The 23794-nt window shown below is 33.7% G+C and overlaps 3 protein-coding genes across 5 annotated transcripts; all 3 read left to right on the top strand.

Moving 5' to 3' along the window:
- The first annotated feature begins 1652 nt into the window (after window positions 1-1652).
- Window positions 1653-9348, top strand: LOC146938320 (EH domain-containing protein 1-like). 3 transcript variants are annotated; one of them, XM_085752274.1, is made up of 17 exons: window positions 1653-1766; window positions 1851-2070; window positions 3547-3626; window positions 4142-4210; window positions 4302-4359; window positions 4686-4738; window positions 4823-4859; window positions 4980-5035; window positions 5153-5266; window positions 5371-5473; window positions 5599-5648; window positions 6609-6737; window positions 6911-7162; window positions 7273-7352; window positions 7802-7928; window positions 8581-8724; window positions 8811-9348. In XM_085752274.1, the coding sequence occupies exons 1-17, from the start codon at window positions 1764-1766 to the stop codon at window positions 8994-8996; spliced, it is 1761 nt and encodes a 586-aa protein (XP_085608400.1). In that variant the 5' UTR covers window positions 1653-1763; the 3' UTR covers window positions 8997-9348. The 3 variants fall into 3 exon arrangements, with proteins under 3 accessions (XP_085608400.1, XP_085608401.1, XP_085608402.1); XM_085752275.1 differs by having other exon boundaries at window positions 1663-1766; window positions 1847-2070; XM_085752276.1 differs by lacking the exons at window positions 1653-1766; window positions 1851-2070 and adding an exon at window positions 3004-3240.
- A 776-nt stretch (window positions 9349-10124) lies between these two features.
- On the top strand, window positions 10125-15799 carry LOC146938321 (SWIB/MDM2 domain superfamily protein). Its single transcript, XM_085752280.1, has 2 exons — window positions 10125-10371; window positions 12192-15799. Exons 1-2 carry the CDS (start codon window positions 10198-10200, stop codon window positions 12318-12320), a joined length of 303 nt encoding a protein of 100 aa, XP_085608406.1. The 5' UTR covers window positions 10125-10197; the 3' UTR covers window positions 12321-15799.
- Window positions 14720-15799, top strand: LOC146938322 (putative bark agglutinin LECRPA3). The gene has a single exon (XM_085752279.1). The coding sequence runs from the start codon at window positions 14720-14722 to the stop codon at window positions 15497-15499; it is 780 nt and encodes a 259-aa protein (XP_085608405.1). The 3' UTR covers window positions 15500-15799.
- Window positions 15800-23794: the final 7995 nt, after the last annotated feature.

Genomic DNA, 23794 nt, shown 5'->3' on the forward strand with positions numbered 1-23794 from the left:
TCTTCATGAACCAGAAACAGCGCTACACCTCCATTCTCTTCAACCTCTTCCTCTCAGTTCTCTTTGCTCGTTGTGCTATCTTTGTCCTCTTCATCCTCTGTAACTCAGGTATGCTAGAGTTTCTGAGCCTTTTGCTCTTGTTTCTTGTTGTGATTTTTACAGCTAATATTTGCTTTAAAATGTTGACTTTAATTGCAATTGTTGCTGATTGGTTGCTTCTTTCTCTGATTTTCTATTGATTTGATGTTGTATGTTATTAGGCTTGACTATTCAATCAGTTAGCTGAATTTGAGTATTAGATTGATTAAAATAAAAGGTCAATTTCTCAGTTGTAGGAGCCAAATGAAAAATGTATAGTTTTTTCTTTTTGAACAGGTTGTGTAGCAGAAATCAATGAATAATTGTGAATTCAATTCTATACTGTGTTTTTTCAAGCAATCCCTTGAACTTTATCAAATACAATATGTCAAATTCTATCTTCTTCAAAGTAATTTGATAAAAAAGTAGATGTGAAACCTAGACAAAGAGATAGATAGATGTCTCTAATGTTAGCCTTGCTCCGTACATAGATTGATTATGGTTTTACTTTGGTTTGGTTTCAGTTTTGCTAACTAATGCAGAACTTGTAATTGCTATAAACATCTACTTAACTCCACTCTTCAGCATACCTTATGCTGAAGTTGCTAGGTATTTGTGTAATTGGTTGTATGGCAGTAGATGAAAGAGGGTATGGCAGGCCTTTAATGTCGAACTTGGTCGAATTGAAATAGATGAAACTTTTGAATTATATATAACTTCAATTATAAACTTTTTATTATAAGCTTTCAGGATTAATCTAAAACAATATCATTGCTATTTTCAAAATCAAACTGGAATTTCTTACAGCCGAATAGGAATGCATAATGAGTGCTGCCTCATTTATCGATGTACCCATAACATGTTACTGTGGTATTAATTGAGCTTCATACTAGTAAACGTTGTCTAGATTTGTTTGAAATGTGGTTTTTGTCACTACTGTAGGTGTTGTTTCTTTTTTCCGCTATCCTACTGTGCTTGATGTTGCTGCATATTGTTAAGGTTATGACTCCAATCGAAAGCAAATCGAATCTAGTTCCTTTGTATATATATGTTTGATAAAATGAAGAATCCCACAAGTTGTTGCTTTTCCCTATCTTATGATTTTGATCACCAGTTTGTTTATTTCTGTTTGAGTGGGTGGGGAAGCTGGTGTTCATGGATTTTCAGTTAAGATTCTTGAGAAAGGGCACTGCTTTTTTGAAGTTTCTTGGTTTCCACTAGATTTTGTATTCAGTATAGTTCTGATTTCTGGACCTATTTATAGAAACATTTGACAATTCTTTGTGATATTTAGCATAACAGTTTGTGTGACTTGTGACTTCTGTAAGTTTAACAATTCTTTGTGATGTTTTTACAAGAGAACGTGCTTTTATCGATTTACGGATGCATATTATCAATCTTTGATTTTTCTCTCCTTTACTAATGACATTAATCTTACTATGCATTTTAATCTGATATGACAAACTTTAAGGACTTAATCTTTCATTTATTTTAATCTGATATGACAAACTTTAAGGCCTTAATCTGATATGACATTAATCTTGTTGCATGTGCTTGTAACAGGTACCTGCAACTGTGGACCTAACATAACCATTTTGACTTTTGTTTAGCAAAATTGCATGTTTTATTTTGAGGCATACTTCGGCCTAAACTGTTAAAAATGCATTTTCACTAGAATGTAATAGATGGTAAAATTTCAACCTTTTCAATATTTAGTAAAACAAATTTATTATATTTATGGAATATCCTGAAGTTGCAATGTTCAAAGACAGGGAGAATATGTGCCTGAGCCGGATATTCTTTTTAAGGATACTATGGCATCTAGCCATGGTAAATGGGCATGGTCTCTAGACCTAGAAATAAGGACTGAAGCAACTGGTGAAGATTATCGTGAGCATGTTGAGGAGTTAGTTGGGCAAGGTGAAGAGGTACCAAGTTCTTCCATTCAAAAGCCAAAAAGTAAAAAGGGTGGAAATGATAACAAGAAAGGAGGTGCTGGTTCTCAAATGTGTGATCAATTTGATTGTATAGTTTAAAGTTTGAATAGTGAAAATACTTTTAATAGTGATAAAGCTGTCAATGTTTCTACAATTCTTTATTGTTTGGAGATGTTTAAACAATTGCCAGGGTTGGAGTATGAAATTGATACCCACCTTTTTAATATTTTAGACATATTTGATCATTTTCTATCTTTAAATACATAATTTTTAATGATGATTTTATGATCCCCTCAGAAAAATAATGATTTTATGATGATGGGTGAATGCTGATTTTTTTTCTTTTTAAACTCTTATCATGATTTTAAATAATAGTTTTGTATTACAGTGATCACAAGCGATCAGTGTAAAACAAAAATATATATAGACATTTAAAAATAGACAAATATACCCAAAAACGCTTAGATGAGATGACACATGTCTCTTCTAACTTAACCAAGGTTCTGAGTTTGAATCCAACCTTAGGTATGTGGCAGCGTTAAAACTCTCGGGAAGAGTTTGTCGCCCATTTAGATCCCACAAGATTCGAGGGATTAATCTCCGCCGTTGGGCGTGCGGAGGATACCTAGTTTACAACCAAAAAAGTGACAAATATATGTAGAGAAATGGTATGTTGTGCACCAGACACTAGTTAAGGAAGCAAATATACACGTATTTTTTATTTTTTTTTGGTGCAAACAAATATACACGTATTTCCAATGAGTTGCATGGATAATTTTGCCAACCCAAACATACCCAAATTCAAAGCATAAAAAACACATGCACCTTTTATATTTATTTTGGTGCTTTGTCAAAAAAAAAAAAATTATTTTGGTGCAACACAGAAACACCTTTTACCTCATAACACGTGTCTAATTGTTAACAAGAATTCAAATTCCTAGATTGATGCATGTCATGTTTTAACGGTTTAACTCAAATATAAGAACCATTTTTGCGCGAACTCTGGTTTCCAACAAGGGAACCCTTTCTTCTCCTTTGAACAATTAACATCTCTCTGCATTTTTGTAACCCCTCTTTGATTCTCTTTCACAAAAATCATTAAAAGAAACCAAATTTTCATTTTCATTGCTAATGCATGGTATGGAGATTGTCACGGTTCCAAATGATTCAAACTCGAAAGAGAATCTGACCCTTTATCAAGAGTGGTTCAATTATGCAGATGCAGGTTATTCTATAAACAAAATTTCATATTTTTTTTACTTTTTTGTAAATTAAAAATTTCTAGGGTATTGTTTTTCACCATGTTTGTTATGAAGTTCTTGAGATTTAATTTTTACTCCAATCCTTTCTATAAAGGGATATAATTATGCTACATGCTTGTGAAAAAGTGCACATGTTGATGTAGCCATGAATAAAGCTTTTAATGTATTCATATTCCCCTTTATATGGTTTCTAATGCATTTTTTTTCCCATCATTTTACTCTTTTTGTGAAAACAGTGTGGTAATTGGAAATTTGTGTTTTTTATACAGATGGTGACGGTCGCTTTACCGGGAATGAAGCCACCAAATTTTTTGCAATGTCGAATTTGTCTCGACAAGAGCTCAAGCAGGTTTCGATTTTTTAATTTGGTTTGTGCATTGGAACAAGGTGTATATATAAATAGGAATAATGTATGTCTTCATTAGGGTTGAAACCAGTCAATTAGTATTTTGAAGTAAAGGCTTGTTTCCTTTGGTAACGCATCTCAAATTTGAGTTTTTCTAATTTAGGTTTATTGGAAAAAATTAGAGTGCACATTGACTGGCGAATAGCGATGAGGTCTATAGTGTTTATATGTCGATTTTGTGGGGTTAGGCTAGACCTAAAATCTAAGATAATATCAGAAGATTCGTAACCTATTGTAGATATGCTAAATTGTCGTAAGTGTTATCGACACATCTAACATTATCAACGAGTTATTAATACTACGCCACTCGATGAGGAATTAAATATATTACTCAAAGGCCATAACATTTTATTGTTTACTACTACATAATGACTAGTTCTACAAAGTCTCTTATTTTTCACTTTTTTATCTTCCTTGTAACTAAATTGTTTCTTTGTTTCTCACCTTACCAAACTAAGGTGTGGGCTATTGCAGATTCAAAGCGAGAAGGGTATCTTGGTTTCAAAGAATTTGTTATTGCTATGCAGGTAATTCTTTTCATTAAAAAATAAAAAAAACTTTGCTTTATCAAACTTTAATGCTAATCAATTTCTTGACTCTAACCAATTTGAATTGTAGCTTGTTTCTTTGGGACAATCTGGCCACTCAGTAACACAGGATCTTCTGACTAGTGATCGTAAGTTCTGTATCTTTAGGTTTGTCCTCTATTGTATGGCTGGATGACTCTGCATATGTATTAGTTAATGATTTTGCAACTATGCAGCCACGACACTTTAGATTGAAGTCGTGTCTAGACGTCTGATGAGACCAACACATGTGGTTACATCCAATCACTTACATTTTCTTAAATTATTATCTCCATTACATGTCTGTATCGATATCGATACTGTGTTTGATGTTTGTGTCTGAGTCAGTGCTTTATAGTTATGCAATGCGTATTTTTGTTGCTTGTGAGTATCTTTCAGATAAAGCTACCTAATAGAAGATTTACTTTGATTTCAGTTATAAAAAATGTAAAACCACCAAAAATGGAAGGTTTGGAAGCATTAGTTGCAGTAAGTATTTCCGTCTCTATGTTAATAATTTATGTTGATTTAATCAAAGTACTTATCAGTACCTAAATGATTATGTTTGTACAGAAGAAAAAGCGCAAACATAAAGATAAAGATAGGAATGGTAATATCTCTCATTTTATTGACTACGGTCATTTACACTTTCACATTTATTTTCGTTGGTTTTTCAATTTCTTTCTTCTTCTCTTCGAATTCCAAGTTCGCGTAATTTGCAATAATGCAGTTAGTCCTCTGCCATCACCCTCAGATAAGTGGTTTTCTGCAAAGTCATCAAAAAAGGTACACATTTTGTTATTAGTATTACTCTGAAATTTGATTTTCTCTGCTTGTGCTCCTTGATTGTTTCTGCATTCATATTGATTTTTCACTTAAACGTTTTGTGCATTATGTCCATAGATACCTTCTTCCTCTGTGACATCAATTATCGATGGTTTGAAGAGACTTTACATTCAAAAGTTGAAGCCTTTAGAAGTTGCTTATCGATTCAACGATTTTGTATCTCCTTTACTAGTCAGTATATGACTCTGGTTCTTTTGTGTAACTTTTTGATTAAGCTAACCACGTTTTAAATATCGAAAAACATGTTTACTTAATTCTACATTGATTGATTGCAGACAAATAGTGATTTTGATGCCAAACCTATGGTTATGCTTTTGGGTCAGTACTCAACCGGGAAAACGACTTTTATTAAACATATGCTTCAAAGTAGTTATCCAGGCAAGTAGTTCGATCCATTCTCGATATCTACTCGAGTATTATATATTTATGTCATTATTATATCTGTTAAACAGTACATGTTACTGATTTTATTTTCTTGTTTTTCTATTTACTTATGTCATTAGGAGCTCATATTGGACCTGAACCAACAACTGATAGGTTTGTTGTTGTCATGGTATGTTCTAAACTATTTACTCTTCATTACCAGTTACTACTGATATGGTCTTAGAGGGTCAGAAATCTTTAGCTTTCTTCAGATTTGAATTTGTATCTTAAATTGACATGATATGAGTGTTCTATCATTTGGTTCACGAAGGAAAACTTAACCGTTACAACAGTTTCGTAAAACTGAACCAATCCAGCTGCTATAAAAGTTCGGTGTACTGGTTCTGTGTTTATGTACCGTAACTATCTTTATAGAAAACTAAACTGTAACTTTTTGAACCAAACTGATTCTTTGTCAACCGAACTATACCAATTTTTTTTTATCAAGGGATATTAGAACTGTTAAGGAAAACAAAAACCGAACCAAATCGATTATTGGGACTGTAAAAAACCAAAAACCTAACTGCACCTCACCGAAAAGAACCAAATTGGAAAGATAGTTCACGAGCCGAACTGAATTGAAATGGTTCAGTTCGGTTTGTGAAGTTTCAGTCACAGTTCGGTCCTTTTCTGTTGAGTTCGGTTTTGATTTTTTTAACAGTCCTAGATATATGCTTGAACATCAAGCCTGTAATTGCAAACTTGGCTTAAGAATTTTCAAACTAAAAAAATGTAAAAAATGGCACATAGTAGCATGACTGTTCAAATAAAATGAGGGAGCATTGTTGTTGAGTTACAATAAATAAAGCAAGCTTCACACTACAGGAAAAATTGGTGATATCGTTTGGAAATTTTCACTGAAATACATCGCAGTCTTTGAAGGCATATATGTTAGTGCTGATCCTTGACATCGTATAATTATATTAACGAGACGTTGGTTGTGTTTTTATATTACTTTATTCTCTTCAAAACCTCTTATAGTTTAAGTTGTAATCATTTTAAAAAATGAAATGTCAAGTCAGTTTATAAGATTGCTGTGGGCATTTTGAGTGACGAGTATGATATCGTGAAGTGATTGTTATCTATGCAGTCTGGACCTGATGAGAGAAGTATTCCTGGTAATACTGTTGCTGTCCAAGCAGACATGCCATTTGGTGGTCTTACAACTTTTGGCTCCGCTTTTTTGTCAAAGTTTGAGTGTTCTACAATGCCTCATCCTGTAAGTTTCTCTAGAAAAAATTGGAAAAAAATTATTTTCTAAAATATCTGCAAATTCGATCAGGAGAAAAGCAACGATCGCATAGATCATATGATTTTACCGTGCCAATATATAGTAATTAAGTTTTTTCATTTTATAGCATTTGGAACTAACTTTTTCTCATTTGTCCAAAGCTACTGGAGCACATTACATTTGTGGACAGTCCTGGAGTTCTATCAGGAGAAAAGCAACGATTAGAGAGATCATATGATTTTACCGGCGTAACATCTTGGTTTGCTGCTAAGTCTGATTTAGTACTCCTCCTATTTGATCCTCACAAACTTGATATCAGCGACGAGTTCAAACGTGTGATAACATCCCTCAAGGGGCATGATGATAAAATTAGAGTGGTTTTAAACAAGGCAGACCAAGTTGATACTCAACAAGTAAGATAACATTAAGCAATTCATCCTGTATTTGTTTGCTTAGCAAATATTTTGAAACATAGTCAAGGAGAATATAACTTTATATATAATTGTGTGCTCTAATGTTGCAGTTAATGAGAATTTACGGTGCTTTAATGTGGTCGCTAGGGAAAGTGCTCAATATTCCAGAAGTCATGCGGGTGTATATAGGGTATGCCACATCATAGATGTCATGTGCACACATTCTCTACCATCACTCTTGAAATGTTATCTTTGACCAATGTTTGGATAAACACTTCAATTATGCACATATGGCATAACCTCTTATCATACAAGTGTCTATGTATAAGCTATTTCTCTAATAAAACATAAAATAAAGTCAAAATATTTTCGTATAACCTTAAGTTGTTTTCATGAACTATCTTTGAGAGCTTATGGAAATAAGATGAAACATGTCATCTACAAACAGTCTCACAAGTGCTTATGCCAGGAGATAAATAAAATTAATCAATCCAAACAAACCCAAGATTTATTAATATTATTATTATTATATTTTTTTTTTATTGTTGTTGCTGTTGTTGTTTCTCAGCTTTTACCTTGTGCACATTCATATAAATTTAGATGTGATTTAAATCTTATGACATTGACTTATATTGGCAGATCCTTCAATGACCAGCCTGTAAACAATATTGTCAGTGGTGTACTTGGCAACGAACTCTTCGAAAGAGAACAGGATGACCTTCTTACAGATCTAAAAGATATACCAAAGAAGGCCTGTGATCGTAAAGTAAGTTCTTCATTTGATTAAAATTTTTAATTATAATACTTTTCTCAACTTACATACTACACACATGTGCAATTTTTTATATTAGCTAAATTCTTTGATGAGATTCATTTGTGGAGTAAGCTTTAATGTAAAGTATAAACCACAAAAGATTGAAAGATAACCGGAATATGGATGAATTAATAATGATCTGAGATTACTTTTTAGTGTATTTGGACAGATAACATTAGTCAAAATGTTATGCAAATTTTTGTTGTGGTATTGACTTCATAGCTGTTGTGTATGCGATCTCTTGAATTTCAGCTTATAGTTAAGTAACTAATCATGTTTTGTTCTATAAAAAAAACTAATCATGTTTTGTTTTATCTATCTGTTTTTATAAGAAATTAATATGGGAGGGGGAATGATATTGTTTAATTAGTGGGAAAGGGGAGACACTTGGCCACATAGTCTCCAATTGAACCTAAATCTGCCCTTTTATATTACAAAGCCAAGCGATCACCGATCTGCTAACGTTGCTAAGAGTTTGAACTGAACTCTGCCTCTTTAGGTTACAAAGCTAAGCACTAACCACTATGCTAACATCTGATTTAATTTTTATTTTATCTGTTGAAGTTACATCTTTTTGTAATTAAGATAACACTTGTACATGTAGATCAATGAATTTGTAAAACGAGCTCGAGCTGCCAAGATACATGCATATATTATCAGTCATCTGAAAAAGCAAATGCCTGCCATGATGGGGAAAGCTAAAGCTCAACAAAAACTCATTGATAACTTGGAGGGGGAATTCGCAAAGGTATATATGAATCCAGCAACAACTCTGAATTGCTCACAAATTTATGATATTAATAAAGAATGAAAATTGAGAAAAATGTATAACAGGTACAAAGGGAGTTCCATCTACCAGCAGGAGACTTTCCAAATGTTGAACATTTCAAAGATGTGTTGAGTGGTTATAACATCGACAAGTTTGAGAAATTGAAACCGAAATCGATACAAGCCGTGGATGATATGCTTGCCCATGACATTCCTAATCTCTTAAAGACTTTTAGAAATCCATATGGTTAAGTTTGCTAGATCAATGTCAATGACAAAAGCATGCATGCATGCACAAGAATGTACATGCATTGTGATAAATATGTATCATGTGGTGCATATTATTATCAATATAACGGCTTCACCATCATAGATCTAATTGTTGAGAAGAAGGGATTTTTGTTGTGAAATGATGCATTATCATCATTCTACAAAAGGTGTTACATTTGTTTGGACCTCTCACTAGTTTATAGGTCTTCCACTTCCTCAATAATGGAGATGGCCTTTTGTCAAAAAAATGGCGATGATCGGTTTCATCTTATGATCACCAAAATTTTCATTCAATTTTACAAGGTTAAATGTGTTTTTCATCCCTATACATAAATCGACTTTCGTTTTCAATCTCTATAAACTATTTGTTTTCAAAATTTCGTTCACAACATATTTTAAAGTTAGAGCTTAGCCAGCACATTAAATTACATAGACACATGCTAACAAAAGTTCACGTGGCAAGTGTCACCAATCTTTTATACAAATTTTATCATTGAAAATTATACAATTCTCTCTTGAAAGAAATGAATTACATTCCTCTCCCATTTTATCTTTCAAATTTGCTCTCCCCTCCGTTGATGAATACTTTGGTTAAATATGGGTACCCTATCAGCAAAATTTACTCAAAATTAGAACTTATTTTAAAATTAATTAATATAAAATATGCATGACATTAAAAGATTAAATGTTTGATATATACCAAAGTAAACTCTGAGGTATCAAAATATTCTTCAATGGTTTTTCTCCCTCTATTTCTGATACAGAATATCATTAATTTATAGTTTAAAAATCTACTATAAACCATGAAACAATACAAGATAAAATAATTTTTTTTGACAATTTACTTAAAAAAAAAATTGCAAACTCGATGGTAAGAGTTTAGCCTTACAAAGTTCAAATCGTTCTGAGAGTACTTTGTTTAATAATTGTTCTTCCTTCCCCGATTATTTTTAAAGATCTTATATTCAGTCATAAAATAAATTATAAAAATTATGATTCACATTAAAAGTTATATAGAAAAAGAAAATTAATATCTCAAATGATACTATATTGCTTAATTTATTTTAATAAAAAATGGTGTTTGCACTCCTATCTCTCTTTTTCTTGAAACAAGTAAAAACTCACCACTTTTTCTACTCAGTTTCTGTCTATCGTTCTTTCCATCAACCCATATCGCCGTAAAATGCTTCCTCAGCGAATGAAGAAAGCAATTACTGATAACCCTAAAAAACTTGCTAATTTGATTGATCTCGTTAACCTTCCTTCTACTCTCAGAGACTTCGTTGGTCAATCTCAAACTTCTCGTTTATCTTGTTTCATGCGTGTTTGGTCCTACATCAAAACCAACAATCTCCAGGTTCCTTTTTTTCTTTTCAAATCAAACTCAATCATTTTATAATTTTTTTTTTTAAATTAAAAAGGTAGAGGGTAAGATGTGGGTTTTAAGCTTAGGGAATTTTCAAGGGGTATACTTTTAGATTTTTCCACTTCTTTGCGTGGTTATGAAGCACAGACTCAGACACGGATACGTTGACACCGTTAATAATTTGAGAGAAAATGACATAATTCAATGTAATAATATGAGCCGGTGTGGTGTCGGACACAATGCGTATCTGACACCAGGACACGCCTAATCTGAGGATTATATGTGCTTCATAGCCGTGTGGTGAGTGCTAATGATGAAATAAGGTTGGAGTTAGACATAATGGAAGGTTAGAATGGGGTTCTGATGAGGCACTTGATCAATTTTGATTTGATAGAGATAGACTTGCATCGACAATTTAGATTGAAGATGTGTTTGGGTCAGACACTAACGCAACACTGATGCATGTGGTTACATTCAATCACTTCTTTTTTCTTAAATTTTAGAAGCATCTATGTAACTATGTCTATTGTGATAGTTCTAGTGTTGTGTCCAGTGGCCGTGCTTCATAGCTTATAGTTGATCTTTGAGTGTTACTTTTGCTGATTAAACCCATCCTTGTAGTTTTAATAGTGTTATCAATCCCAGGTAGTGGCTAATCTCAAAAACACTAGTGAATTGCGATAACGGGAGGCAGCTATTTTGAAATATGTATACAATTTATACTAAATGCATAAAAAATCAATTAGTTGTGTGACAGTGAGAGCGGAGAAGCTCTAACACTGTTTTGGAGTGTTTTAATTGCAAAATTCCTAATATCCCCCAACGATAAAGCCCCAACATTTAAATCTTTGGGGCTTTTTTGGAACTTTTTATTTCATTCTGTGTGACACTATCTATCTGCAAAAATCCCAATAGTGGTTGCTACACTAAACCAAACCGCTCTGCTATCGCGTGTCCTGTAACGGTCAAGGGCCGCTCTGCTACACCACCATAGTATGCTATTGACTGCACTGATTGCACTAGTAGTGCTTAAATTTTTTTTTTCCACCTGTTAGCGTTGGTTTAGGCTAAACAAGAGCTCAACATAATATTCCAAAATAAAAGAGATCAGTTTCTGATGTTATTGAGTTGTTATATGATCTTATTATTTAACCATATTTGTGAAGTTGTGAATATATAAAATGCATGTGCCCATTTTTGAATTGGGGCTACCGTCATATTTGCTATGATGTCTTATGGTTTTGGTATATTTGTTTTAGTTAAAACTGCGCCAAAGGTCCTTTAACTTGGTTTGCAGTTTCAAACACATCCTTTTATTTTTATTCTTTGTTTCAAATTAATTATTTATCTTTAAAAACATTTACGCCAGAACAACTTTAATTCTTAGTCTACTTCTGTTACAAATTTGTCTACTTGATTATGAATGATAAACTATGAATAATGTTTCACCATTCAACACCCGAGTGACTCTGTTCGACAAAAAGGAGCTCACAATCTTCAGATAAAAATTGAAAAAAGGTCATGCTAATTTTGATGATTAGGTATTGTAAAAATATTTATCATGTAATTTTGATGTTATCTTGATGAATTGAAGATGTAATTCACCTTTTGAATGGTCAAGTAAGACTTTTGGTAACATGCATAGATGAAAAATGGACTACTTTGACATGAAAAACAGATAAATTACATGTTTGAAATTTTAAATAAAGTTAAAAGATCACTGGTGCAATTTTGCCTTTATTTTAGCACGTTGTTTGATATGTATGTTGAATAGACTGACTAAAAGATGAGCTGTTTCTTTGATAGAGCAGGATCCAAATAACAAGAATATGGTAAACTGTGATGAGAAGTTGAAAGGCATTTTACTTGGGAAACCTCAGGTTGATTTAGCAGAACTTCCAGCACTTATCAAGCTGCATTTTCCGAAAGAGCCCAAGTGATGTGTGTGATACAAAACAAAATGTTTGTCTGATTGGGAATGAAAGCTCAGATACTCTTCCTCAAGATGAGTCTCTCTACTGTTTCCTGCTCTGCTTTTCCCCCATAGATTATGCAACAACATTAGTATAGGAATCTAGCACTTGAAATACCAAATTGGCAGTTTTCTTTGTGCTGTATGGATGGATTATTTAATTACATGTAATCCAACTTAAAAACTGGTCCTGTTTTGCTGCATGCTTTTGCGACTTTATAAATTTTGTATTTTAGAGTTTTTCTTGTTGAAGTTATTATTTTTTATGCATAAATTCTGCGTATTATCATATATGCCGAGTCATTTTTATCTTTCCTTAAAATCGGCCTCTGCAGCAGCTGCAGAACTGTTTCATCCAAATCTAAATTCAGTGAAGTTATGTTAAACCGCTCAATATCATGTTACTCCATACATATTTTCAAAATTTGACTGATGGATTGTAAGTTCATATCATTTAGATCATCTGTAAATCTTTAAGTAAATTTGATATGTTATTGAAACTAAGATTAAGGTTGAACATTGTTAATCTAGGCGAGTTTCAATAAAATATCAAATGATTTTCGGTTTGTGTAAAATTTTACATGAATGACTTATATGATATAAATTCACAATCCAACGGTCAAGTTTAAAAGATTAAAACAATATTAAACGACGTAACATTACATTAATGTAATTTGATCTCACCTCACACACACACAAAAGTAATATAAGTAATATATGTTAACAATCTATGGATTCAAAAGTAAGACGACTAAGGTTTCATAAAGTTACAATAGCATACCATGATAAAAGTTACCAGCAAATATATAGTAAAATCTAATGGATTAGACTAGTAACTTAGAAATCTAAAGGACTTAATAGCATAAACCCAATACCTTATTATCTACAACCTCCCTTCAAACTCACGATGCAACGGCAAGAAACAAGAGTTTATCAAACAAAAAACAAAAAAAATGAAATACTCAATAATATAAACTCAAAATACTACCACTCAAGTTAAAGCTTACCAAGCTTTAGATTGGTATAGAAGTAACCATGAAAATAAATCAAACCAACTGATATCGTCACTATCCAAGAGAAGCAAGCGATGAAACCATATCAAACAAAATTGACATTGAACATAAGAGCCAATAGAGAAAGAAGCAATCAAAAGGTTTTAGTATGTCTTCAATGAGAACTCTTTACAAACAAATTGTGAGCATTATCTTGACTCACCAAATTATCCAAAAGAAACACCATAACATGATGCTTCACAAACTACCAAAGTAGATACCATATGAAACCAAACAAAACTAAATCAAACTGTCCAAACTAAACCAAAGCAAATTGAAGAACCAGTGTGAACCAAAACAAACTAATCCAAACTAAAAGAAGGACAAAGAGAAGAAAAACAACTAACAGCCTACAAATCTGACCCCAAACAGTGCAAAAATACACCAATATCGAATAGAATCAGCTGTACAATAGAACGCCCGGGTTTTGTAAGATTACAATAGCAACTTGATAAAGGTTACAAGAAAATATTTAATAAAATCAAGGTTCAAGATTCCCGTTGAAGGGATTTCTTACGAGACTACGCCCCTCAAAATCTAAAATTCCATCTTTTAGACCCATTTTTCATGTTTTTTAAAATTTACATATTCTCAAAAAAAATCCGAAAAAATTCGCATTAGTTTTATTTTATTTGACACATTTTATTATTTTTTTTTTTTTTTGTTGTTTTTAAAAGCAAAATTCGAAACTGCTGAAATGAGAGAGATTCTGATCGCTCATTATGTATAAACATATTTTGGATTATATAAAATCCAAACTCTGAAATCCCATGATCATTTTTGTAAAAATTATAGGGCGCGTAAGAAGTAGATAGGGTGGAAAAAGTAAAACCCAAAATCTAATAGACTATACTAATAACTATTTTTTGTTTTTGACAAACTATTTTTTTTTTTTGAAAGAACTATACTAATAACTTATACATAGTATATGGTAATGCTATATGTACGATTTGCATATGTTATATTATTATATTAGAAACTTGGTCATGAGTTGGGCATTACAACTGCAATTAGCAATAAGAAAGGCCAGAAAATATCGTCATGAGTAAGATGAGATGATGAAGAAGAAAACTGGGCAGCAATTGGCCGGAGGTGGAAGTCCATACACATCTGTCTACCAATTGGCAGCCTTACCACTAATTAAGTTGGTGATTAAGTTGGTGCCGGTGACGTTGTTAATTAATAATTTTGCCTGCACCACTACCTTCATTATTCACCAAATGAAACAGGAAGAAATAGTAAGCAAATAATGTGTATAAATATGTGTTATCAACCTGCATGCTCATTCACAACTCATCAAAAACTACATAATATTATGAGTAACATCATGTCTTCAAAATTATCATTTTCTTTTCTTTCAGTTTCAGTAATAGTTGCTCTCTTGCTGGCAACTACTGAACAAGTGACCTCTCAGAAAACAACTTCCTTCGACTTTCAAAAATTCACCTCTGGTCAATCTGATTTAATCATGCAAGGTAGTACCGAGATTTTTTCAAATGGGATAATGGCACTCACCAACCCTTCTACCCCTAGTACTGGGCGGGTGTTGTATTCAAATCCAGTACCTATTTGGGATAGTACTACTGGACATGTTGCTAGCTTCGTCGCTTCCTTCTCCTTCACGGTTGAGGACTTTCGAGGTTATAATCAGGCCGATGGAATCATCTTCTTTCTTGCACCACAAGACAGCGACATTCCTCCCAACTCTTACGGTGCAAACCTCGGAGTAGTTGATGCGCAAAATGCTTTCAATCAATTTGTTGGTGTAGAGTTTGACAGTTATGCCAATGTGTATGATCCCAAATATCCACATATTGGAATTGATGTTAACTCAGTAATTTCCGCCAGGACAACACCATGGAACAGGGTGAGTGGGTCATTGGTGAAAGTAAGTATAATCTATGACTCTCTCTCTAACACATTGAGTGTTGCTGCCACTAACAACAATGGTCAAATTACTACTGTTGCTCATGTTGTTGATTTGAAAGCTGTTCTCCCACCGAACGTTAGGGTTGGTTTATCTGCAACAGTTACATCTGGCGGCCGCCAATTGCAACACATTCATTCATGGTCTTTCACTTCAACCTTGGCATGATTGGTCTCCTACGTATGTTATGTATGCATGCATGGAGATTGTGATAATAACTAGTATGGCTAAACAAAAGTCCATACTAGATTGTGATAATAACTAGTATGGCTAAACAAAAGTCCATACTAGATTGTGATAATAACTAGTATGTCTAAACTAGATTGTGATAATAACTAGTATGGCTAAACAAAAGACCGTACTAGATTGTGAATTTGTGATGATAACAAGTATGTCTAAACAAAAGACCATACTTGAACCATGTGTATGTTTTAGTTTTTCTATAAATAAAGTGCATGCTTAAACTAATGTTACCTAAATAACTAAGTCATGAATACCTATCAATTTCTCAATAATTAACTAATATATACGTACCACTCCAAACACAAATATAAGAAAAACATATTCCAGTTTAGTGGTATAAAATATTAATAAATTAGGTTGAATATGTTTTTATCCCTATAAATATTTGAACTTTTTATTTTAATCCCTTTAAAATTTTCTTTCGACTTCAAGCCATGCAAAAGTTTTCTATCCACTTTTATGGCCCTACTTTCAAGACACGTCATCTGTATGCTTTAAATTTTTGAATGGGTTTATTTTTTTCTTCAGGAATGCTTAGAATATTATAAGAATCTCTCACAAAAAAAATATAACTTTTTAACCAAAAATGAATTAAATCTGAAATTTTAAGAGGTAAAATTATATTTAATTTATGTTTTGTTAAAAAATTCTAATTTTTTTGGGAGAGATTATAATATTATAATTATTCTTGGAAAAACTAATTCAAATTTTAAATGATACACATGAGTCGACCAAAGAGCAAGGACCATAAGTGGTGATGGAAAAAGATCTTTTCGGGAACAGAGCTCAAGGATGACGCATCTATGGTGCTTGTGCTGGAATGGACGGTACGTTGGAGGAGGAACTCCAATGATGTTGAGGATGACTTCTACGACGGTGCTTGCAAAACTTACACACACACACTCCGACGATCAAGCCAGTATTTGCTAGAGAGAGGGGAAAAACATCAAAAGTTGTGATTATGAGAATGTATATGGGGTGGCAGCGATGCCACACTTATATAGATGTGTTTGGGTTGTGGATGGTCGTAGATGATGAGATTATGACCAAGGTCGTCCTGAGGCCGTGTTCCCGTGTTGTGATGAGCATGGGTTGTCTTGTGTAAGCGCCTTCGGAGGTGTTATGCCTGTTTGCTGAACTTGAGTTAATGGGCCGTCGTTGGGTCGTTACTAGGTTATTATTGGACTGTTGAGAATCTGAGATCTAGTCTGAAGCAGTTTCCCCCTAATCGCTTATCGTCTTTATGATGTAAGGAGCTTGTTACAGGTTTGAGAATCAGTGGTTGACCTATTTGCTTTAAAGACGCCTTTATGACGATTTTGTGCGGTGAGGATGGTTGTTGGGGAGCATTTAAGTATCAATTGAAGAGTTCTAAGAAAGGGTTGATGCAACAATCATTGGTAGCAGATTGTAACAACCTTTTTGTCAAAAAAATTGACGCGCGTCCCATGATTCCTTGGATTGAGGCGGCACGTTTGATGATGTTTGAGTATGGTTCCATTCTCGAGACACGATCTAGAACGTTGAACCATGCTCTTTCATCTTTTTGTCAATCTAGAATCATTGATTAAACTTTCTTCAGAAGCTTCTTGTTGAAATATATCATTATTATTATTATTTTTATTATCCTATTTATGGTTACTTGTTTATCATTATATATCACTCATAAAACAAAGAAGTTGACTCTTGTATTTTCTCCTATTAAAAGGAGTCCCTTTTCTTCATAATAATATTATCACATATCACAAATGTTATTTTCTACAAGGCATCAGAGCCCCCAATTTTGGAGGTTGTGCTTCCGCATAAACCCTATTCTCGGTCATTACGATTTTGGGGTCCTTGTTTTTCTGGATTTTTTATCCTCACAGTCATTACGGTTTTATATTTTCTACAAAGCATCAGAGCCCCCGATTTTGAGAAGTGTTCACCTCGCTGACATTGGTCACACGAGCACCGTTCAATTCAACGACACTATTCAAGCACCGTTCAATCACCGATACTGTTCACGCATGCGCACTGTTCACCGCGGGAAAAAACTCCGAATTGTAGCTTGCTATTTTTTGAGTTACTCGGATCACAAAATGAAGGGGATGAATAGACCTAAGCCTGGAAGAGAGGAGGCAAGGTAAAGGGTGATGATGTATAAGACAATGTTCAATTCATCAATCGATGGTCGTGGGTTCCAAGCTAATTCTGATCAACATCCACAATCTTCCTTAAATGCATTAACATTCACCAAGGAGCAACTAGATAAACTGTGCGTACTTCTTAAGTCTCAAACACCTACCTCCTCCATAGCCTAGAAAAGTAACTTCTCAAAATCAGCCCACCTTAATGTCATTCCAAATCACGCATGGATTGTTGATTCTGGAGCCACCAATCACATCACCGGAGAATCTAGTTTATTTTTCTCATATAAACCATGCGCAGGAAATTTCAAAATTAAGGTTGCTGATGACTCTTTTTGAGTCATGATAGGAAAATGTTATATTGTTTTGTCTCCCCTATTGTTTTATCTTGGTTTTCGGGTGTCAAACATTGATTACGTTTGAACCTTTTTAACCGGTGATATCTCATTTTTTCTTGGGAAGGGAAAAAATAAGCAAAACCCTTGAGGATCGAGGTCCGGGAGTTGTTTTCGCTACGGGAAGGTGTTAGGCACCCATAACGACTATAGTATCCTATAGGAACCGTCTTTACTTTCTACGCGCGCGCTTTATTTTAAATGCTATTTTGAAAGATGATATTAAGCCTAAGAGTTTACTAAGTGAAGAATTGGAGGGAGAAGAATGCGTTTGAATTTTTATTTTATTTGAATTGAAGGAATTTTGATTCCTTGCCTACGTACCCGTTTAAGGGATCAAATCCACCGTAGTTCTCTTCCAAAAAATGTTTTTGTTTTTGTTGGTTGATTTTAAGTTTGAAAATTGGAATTTTGAAGAATGAGAGAGAGAGGCCTCAAGGGCATAAGATTGTGAAATTGTGAAGTTGAATTAGTCATTTTGCAAAAAGGAAGTCAAAGTATGATTAAAATTCATTAAGTTTCTATTTAAGAAAAAAAAAGGAAAATTCAATGGGATTTTGATCCCAAGGTTTATTAAGAAAAATATTTGAGTGATGTTGTTCATATTTTTTGGAAAATTGATTTTTCTAAGTGTATATCCTAAGCATTCATCTAAACATTCAATCCTAAACATACATCTAAACATGCATAGCCTAAGCATACATCTAAAATATCTACATGATGTGTGTGCATGTGTCGGTGCTTGTGTCGGTGTACATCATTAGAGTCCATTGTCCTTTACATATGCCCTAGTTTACATTCTATGGTCTTGCAAGATTTTAAAAGCATAAAAGAAAATTACAAAATCCCTAAATCTTTACATACTAAGTTTTCGTAAGAAATATAAATTGCAAGAAAATTAAGCTAGAATATGAGATGAGGTGAGCTTATGGAATGCATGAAACATGAAACAAGAAAGGTTATTAGCACAAGTGAAATAGGAACAACATACTAAAGGCATAGTAAAGTAAATGGAACTTGAAAGTGAAGTAACAAGCAAAATTAACCAAAAGTGATAAAAGAAACTTGACATTTTAACACAATTCTAAAGCAAGGTTAAAGGCCTAAATCCTCATGATATTAGAGAAGTTTTGAGTGACTTAGTTCAAAAAACCAACATGAGAACCTAGGGATTTAACTATGCTAAAGTTTACAAAATTTTCAAGTTCTTTATGCACTTTTATTTCCCATTATTTACCAAACACAAGGTCCACAAAAATCTAACTCAAAACAGCAAGCATACACCACATTAGGAGGCAAATTTATTACACAAAATTATATGTCTAAAACCACAATTATGTACCAACATCCAAGCTTAAAATCACATAACAATTTCACAAGAATGTTAACAAAAAGTAAGCAAAAAACAAGAATATATCCTACATATTTTTGGAAATGAATTTTTACATGTAATTGCCTTCCAAAAGATAGGTCTCAAATGCTAAAATTACTCACACAAAAACTCACACAAACTTCTAGAAGTTTTTAACAAAAATTTTAACAAGAATTGAAACCTTGAATTAACAAGAGCACAAAATATTTCTCATACATTTTTAATCAAAGTTCAACATGCAAACAGCATCAAGATTCATCAAAAGACACAAGGAAATTAATAGAAATTTATTTGGAATTTTTTACAAAATTTTTGAACGCATAGGGGTGCAAACAGCAAGAAATTATCACAAACACACAGACAGGGGGGGTGCAGGGAGCAAATCTGTAGAGAAATGAAACAGAAATGAATGAGGAGTACTGGGCCCTGGTTTGTTGCGAAAATGGGCCTATATAAATGCATTTTTGCTGCAGAAACCTCATTCCTTCTTGTTCTCCCTCTCTCTAAAAATTTTGCTCTCACCTCTCTCTAAAATGTTCATCTTCAACCTCATGAATGTCACCGGAAAGTTCAACAAGCTCGCCGGAAACTTCATAGAGTTCGCCGGAATCTTCAAAAGTTCGCCGGAAAATTCATAACTCCGGCGACACTTCCGGATTCCGGCGAGCTCCGATTCGAATTTTTTTTACACTTTTAAAACCGGATCGTTATTCTCTTTTCGAATATGAACTCGGAAACATTCAAAACACAATCAATCCACCTAAATCATAAAGCTACAGCCGCGCAAATTGGAAGAAAAGAGAATGGAATAAAAAGTTTGGATCAAGAACAATACCGTGATGCTTGACGAAGCTTTGAATGGCTCCGGATTCTTCTTATGTATTCGGATTTGGTGCTGTTTTTCTTCTCCCTTTGCTTCAATTGTATTCTTTTCCTTCGTCCGATTCCGGTTCGTCGTTGTTGAATTCGGTCACAATGGAATTAATTGAAGATTGTTGTTCATGGATGTGATTTTTGTGGAATTGAAGGTTTGTGTTGATGAATATTTTGGATGAATCCTTGAATTTGGTAATGGATTTGTGGAGGTTTGAGGTTAATTGTGGTGGTTGTAGTTTGTTAGAGATGAAGGTTGTGGTGGTTATGGAGTTAGTGGTGAATTTTAATGGTGGATATTGTTGATGATGATGGTGGAGGAAGAAGATTGTGGTGGTTAGAGAGAGATTGAAGATGAAGTTGTGGTGGTAGAAGTTAGTTAGGGTGGTTAGAGGTGGTGGAAAAAGTTTGTTATGGTGGTGGAAAGTTAGTTAGAAGAGAAGGAAAATTGAGAGAAAATAATTATGAATTTTGTGATTTTTTTGTGGAGTTTTTGTGAAAATGATTAGTGTGTTGACTCTTTGACCATGGGACCCATTATATAGGTGATGTGTGAATTTTTGGACCAATAGGAGTAGGACATGTGGCGTAACTAACTTCTTGGACAAAAAATGAACTAAAATGCAATTTTAACAACTTGAGGACAAAAATGCAAAATTAACTAAAGTTGCATTAAAAAAAAGTAATTTGAAAATTAACGTAAAGTGAAACGATTTAAAATAAAAAAAACGGACTAAAATGAACCAATTACTGAAATGAAGTACTTCAAAGTAACCTTTCTCCGTCAAAATTTCGTGTGAAATGACCAAAATGCCCTTAGGGACTAAAATGACTCAAAATGACTCAAATGCAATTTTTAAAACGGTTTTTTAACAGGGAAATAAAGCAAGAATTTATACAAGCAAATTAAAAGACTCAAAGACAATTTTTTAGGGATTAAAAAGAATTTTAACACAGGAAATGACTAAAATGCCCCTAGGGGCTAAACTGACTCAAAGACTTCAAATGTGATTTTTTGAAATGGATTTTAACATGGAAAAATTCGTTCAAACCAATTGAAAGGACTCAGGGACAACTTTTCAAAGATTGAAAGAAATTTTAACATAGGAAATGACTAAAATGCCCCTAGGGGCTAAACTGACTCAAAATGACTTCAAATGTAATTTTTGAAATGGATTTTAACATGAGAGTGAAACAAGGACTTATTCAAACCAGTGGAAAAGACTCAAACAATTTTTCAAAGATTGAAAGAAATTTTAACATAGGAAATGACTAAAATGCCCTTTTTCCTGAATTTTGCAAATAATATTGAAATAAAATGCAGAGAAAAATGCAACTGATCAGAGACATATCAAATGACTTAAAATGCAAGAAAAGGAGAATTGAGCTAGTATTTTCAGGTCCAAAATTAGGGTATAACAGCTGCCCCTATTTAAGTTTCTTTGTCCGGAGAGTCAAGAGACGGAGTCTTTGACTTGACGGGACGAAGATACTTAAATATTAACATTTGCACTGTTTTTGAACATAAAAATACGCTCTTAGATTTTCAAAAACATGAATGCCATGCAACATTTTGATTATGAATGCAAGACAAGCAACTGGAGTCTAACAGAGCATGTCATATCACTTGGGATTTAGATAGACATTGACAGGGTAGACAAACCAGGGGACAGAAGATAGGTACAAGCTGTTCTTTGGATCGAACCTGCCACTTGACCGAGAGATACAAACAAGAGATGGGTACAAGCTGTTCTTTGGATCGAACGTGCCACTTGACCAAGAAATACAAACAAGAGATGGATACAAGCTGTTCTTTGGATCGAACTTGCCACTTGACCAAGAAATACAAACAAGAGATGGATACAAGCTGTTCTTTGGATCGAACTTGCCACTTGATTGAAAACATAGCCATATAGGCATATACAAGCTGTTCTTTGGATCGAACTTGCCACTTGATCGGAGATATAGACAAAGGGTAGATACAACCTGTTCTTTGGATCGAACCTGCCGTTTGATCAATACCACGACATGTAAGTAGGTGCAAACTGTTCTTTGGATCGAACTTGTCGTTTGACCGATAACAAAACATAAGCAAGGGTACAAACTGTTCTTTGGATCGAACTTGCCGTTTGACCGAAAACGTAGGCATATAAGCAGGTACAAGCTGTTCTTTGGATCGAACTAGCCACTTGACCAATAACAAGATACAAATTGGAAGTTGGATTTAGAAAGATTCAAATTGAGAGTAAGTTGATATTGACTTGATTTGAAGGTAGACATGACCATTTTTGTTGGCCCAAAAGCAAATTGAGAATGGATTAACATTGACAAAGACATTGAATTGAAAGTTTGAGATTGAAAGAGAGATTGAAAATTGAGATTAATCAGAGACATAGACATAGACAATGAATTGAGAGTTGAAATTGAATTGAATTGGAGATTGGAATTGAATTGAGTTAAATTGACATTGAGATTGGATTGAAAGTTGAGATTGAGTTTGAATTTGACATTTGAAATTGAATTGAATTGAAATTGAGATTGGATTGAAAGTTGGAGACTTAGTTGAGTTTGAAAGTGAAGACTGAGTTGAGTTGGGAATTGAAATCGGGAATGCAACATGTATGTATGGTATAACAAGATTATTGGATGTGTGAGCACATAAAATGCATGATTATGCATGTATGAATGCTTGAAATGCATGATTGGTTTGTAGTTTGACAGAGAAGTTTCACAGGGGCAGACGAAACATTGGAAGATTGGGCACGTAGTGGCTTGTGCTGCAACATATTCACATAGAAATCCTCTTTGGAGAGATCGTCGTTGAGAGACGTATCAAAACCATGGCTGAGGGCAATAAAACTTGTAGAGGAGGGACCTCTTTGATACAGGTCGCCGTTGTTAGGCGTGTCAGTGCTGGGTAAACATTGGATGTTCGTATCTGTGGTCAACGCTTTTCAATATTTCATTCTTTCATTCTTTCATTTTTTCAATCCCATTTTTGCCTGAACCGCCCTTTCGGGTTTTCGATTCACCGGGGAATAAAATTCTTTTCATTGCCCCATTTTTGCCTCAATTGCCTTCATAGGTTGTCAACCAGCGGGGTGCTGATTTTTGCCTAAGCCGCCCTTTCGGGTTTTCAACTTAGCGAGCTTTTATTTTCATTTTCCATTTTTCATTCTGTTTTTTCATTCTTGCCATTGACCACAGATCATCCTGAGGAGTAACCTGCTTGTAACACGTATTGAAATAGACATTGACATTCATTTATTCATGCATGTTTCATTGAAATGTACCCTATTGCTCAGGTTTGTTTTCAAAATAGACAGAAAAGATTTTTCAATTTTCAAAGATGCTTGTTTCAGACATTGACATTATCAAATAGCAAGAAAGTATTTTGTATATAGCATTGAAAGTAGAAAGACAAGTAGAGTTTCAAACAACAGCACAGGCT

The sequence above is a fragment of the Medicago sativa genome, chromosome 3 (assembly GCF_051527215.1).
Source record: "Medicago sativa cultivar Bolivia chromosome 3, Bolivia_mono, whole genome shotgun sequence".
In the NCBI taxonomy this organism is placed as follows: domain Eukaryota; kingdom Viridiplantae; phylum Streptophyta; class Magnoliopsida; order Fabales; family Fabaceae; genus Medicago; species Medicago sativa.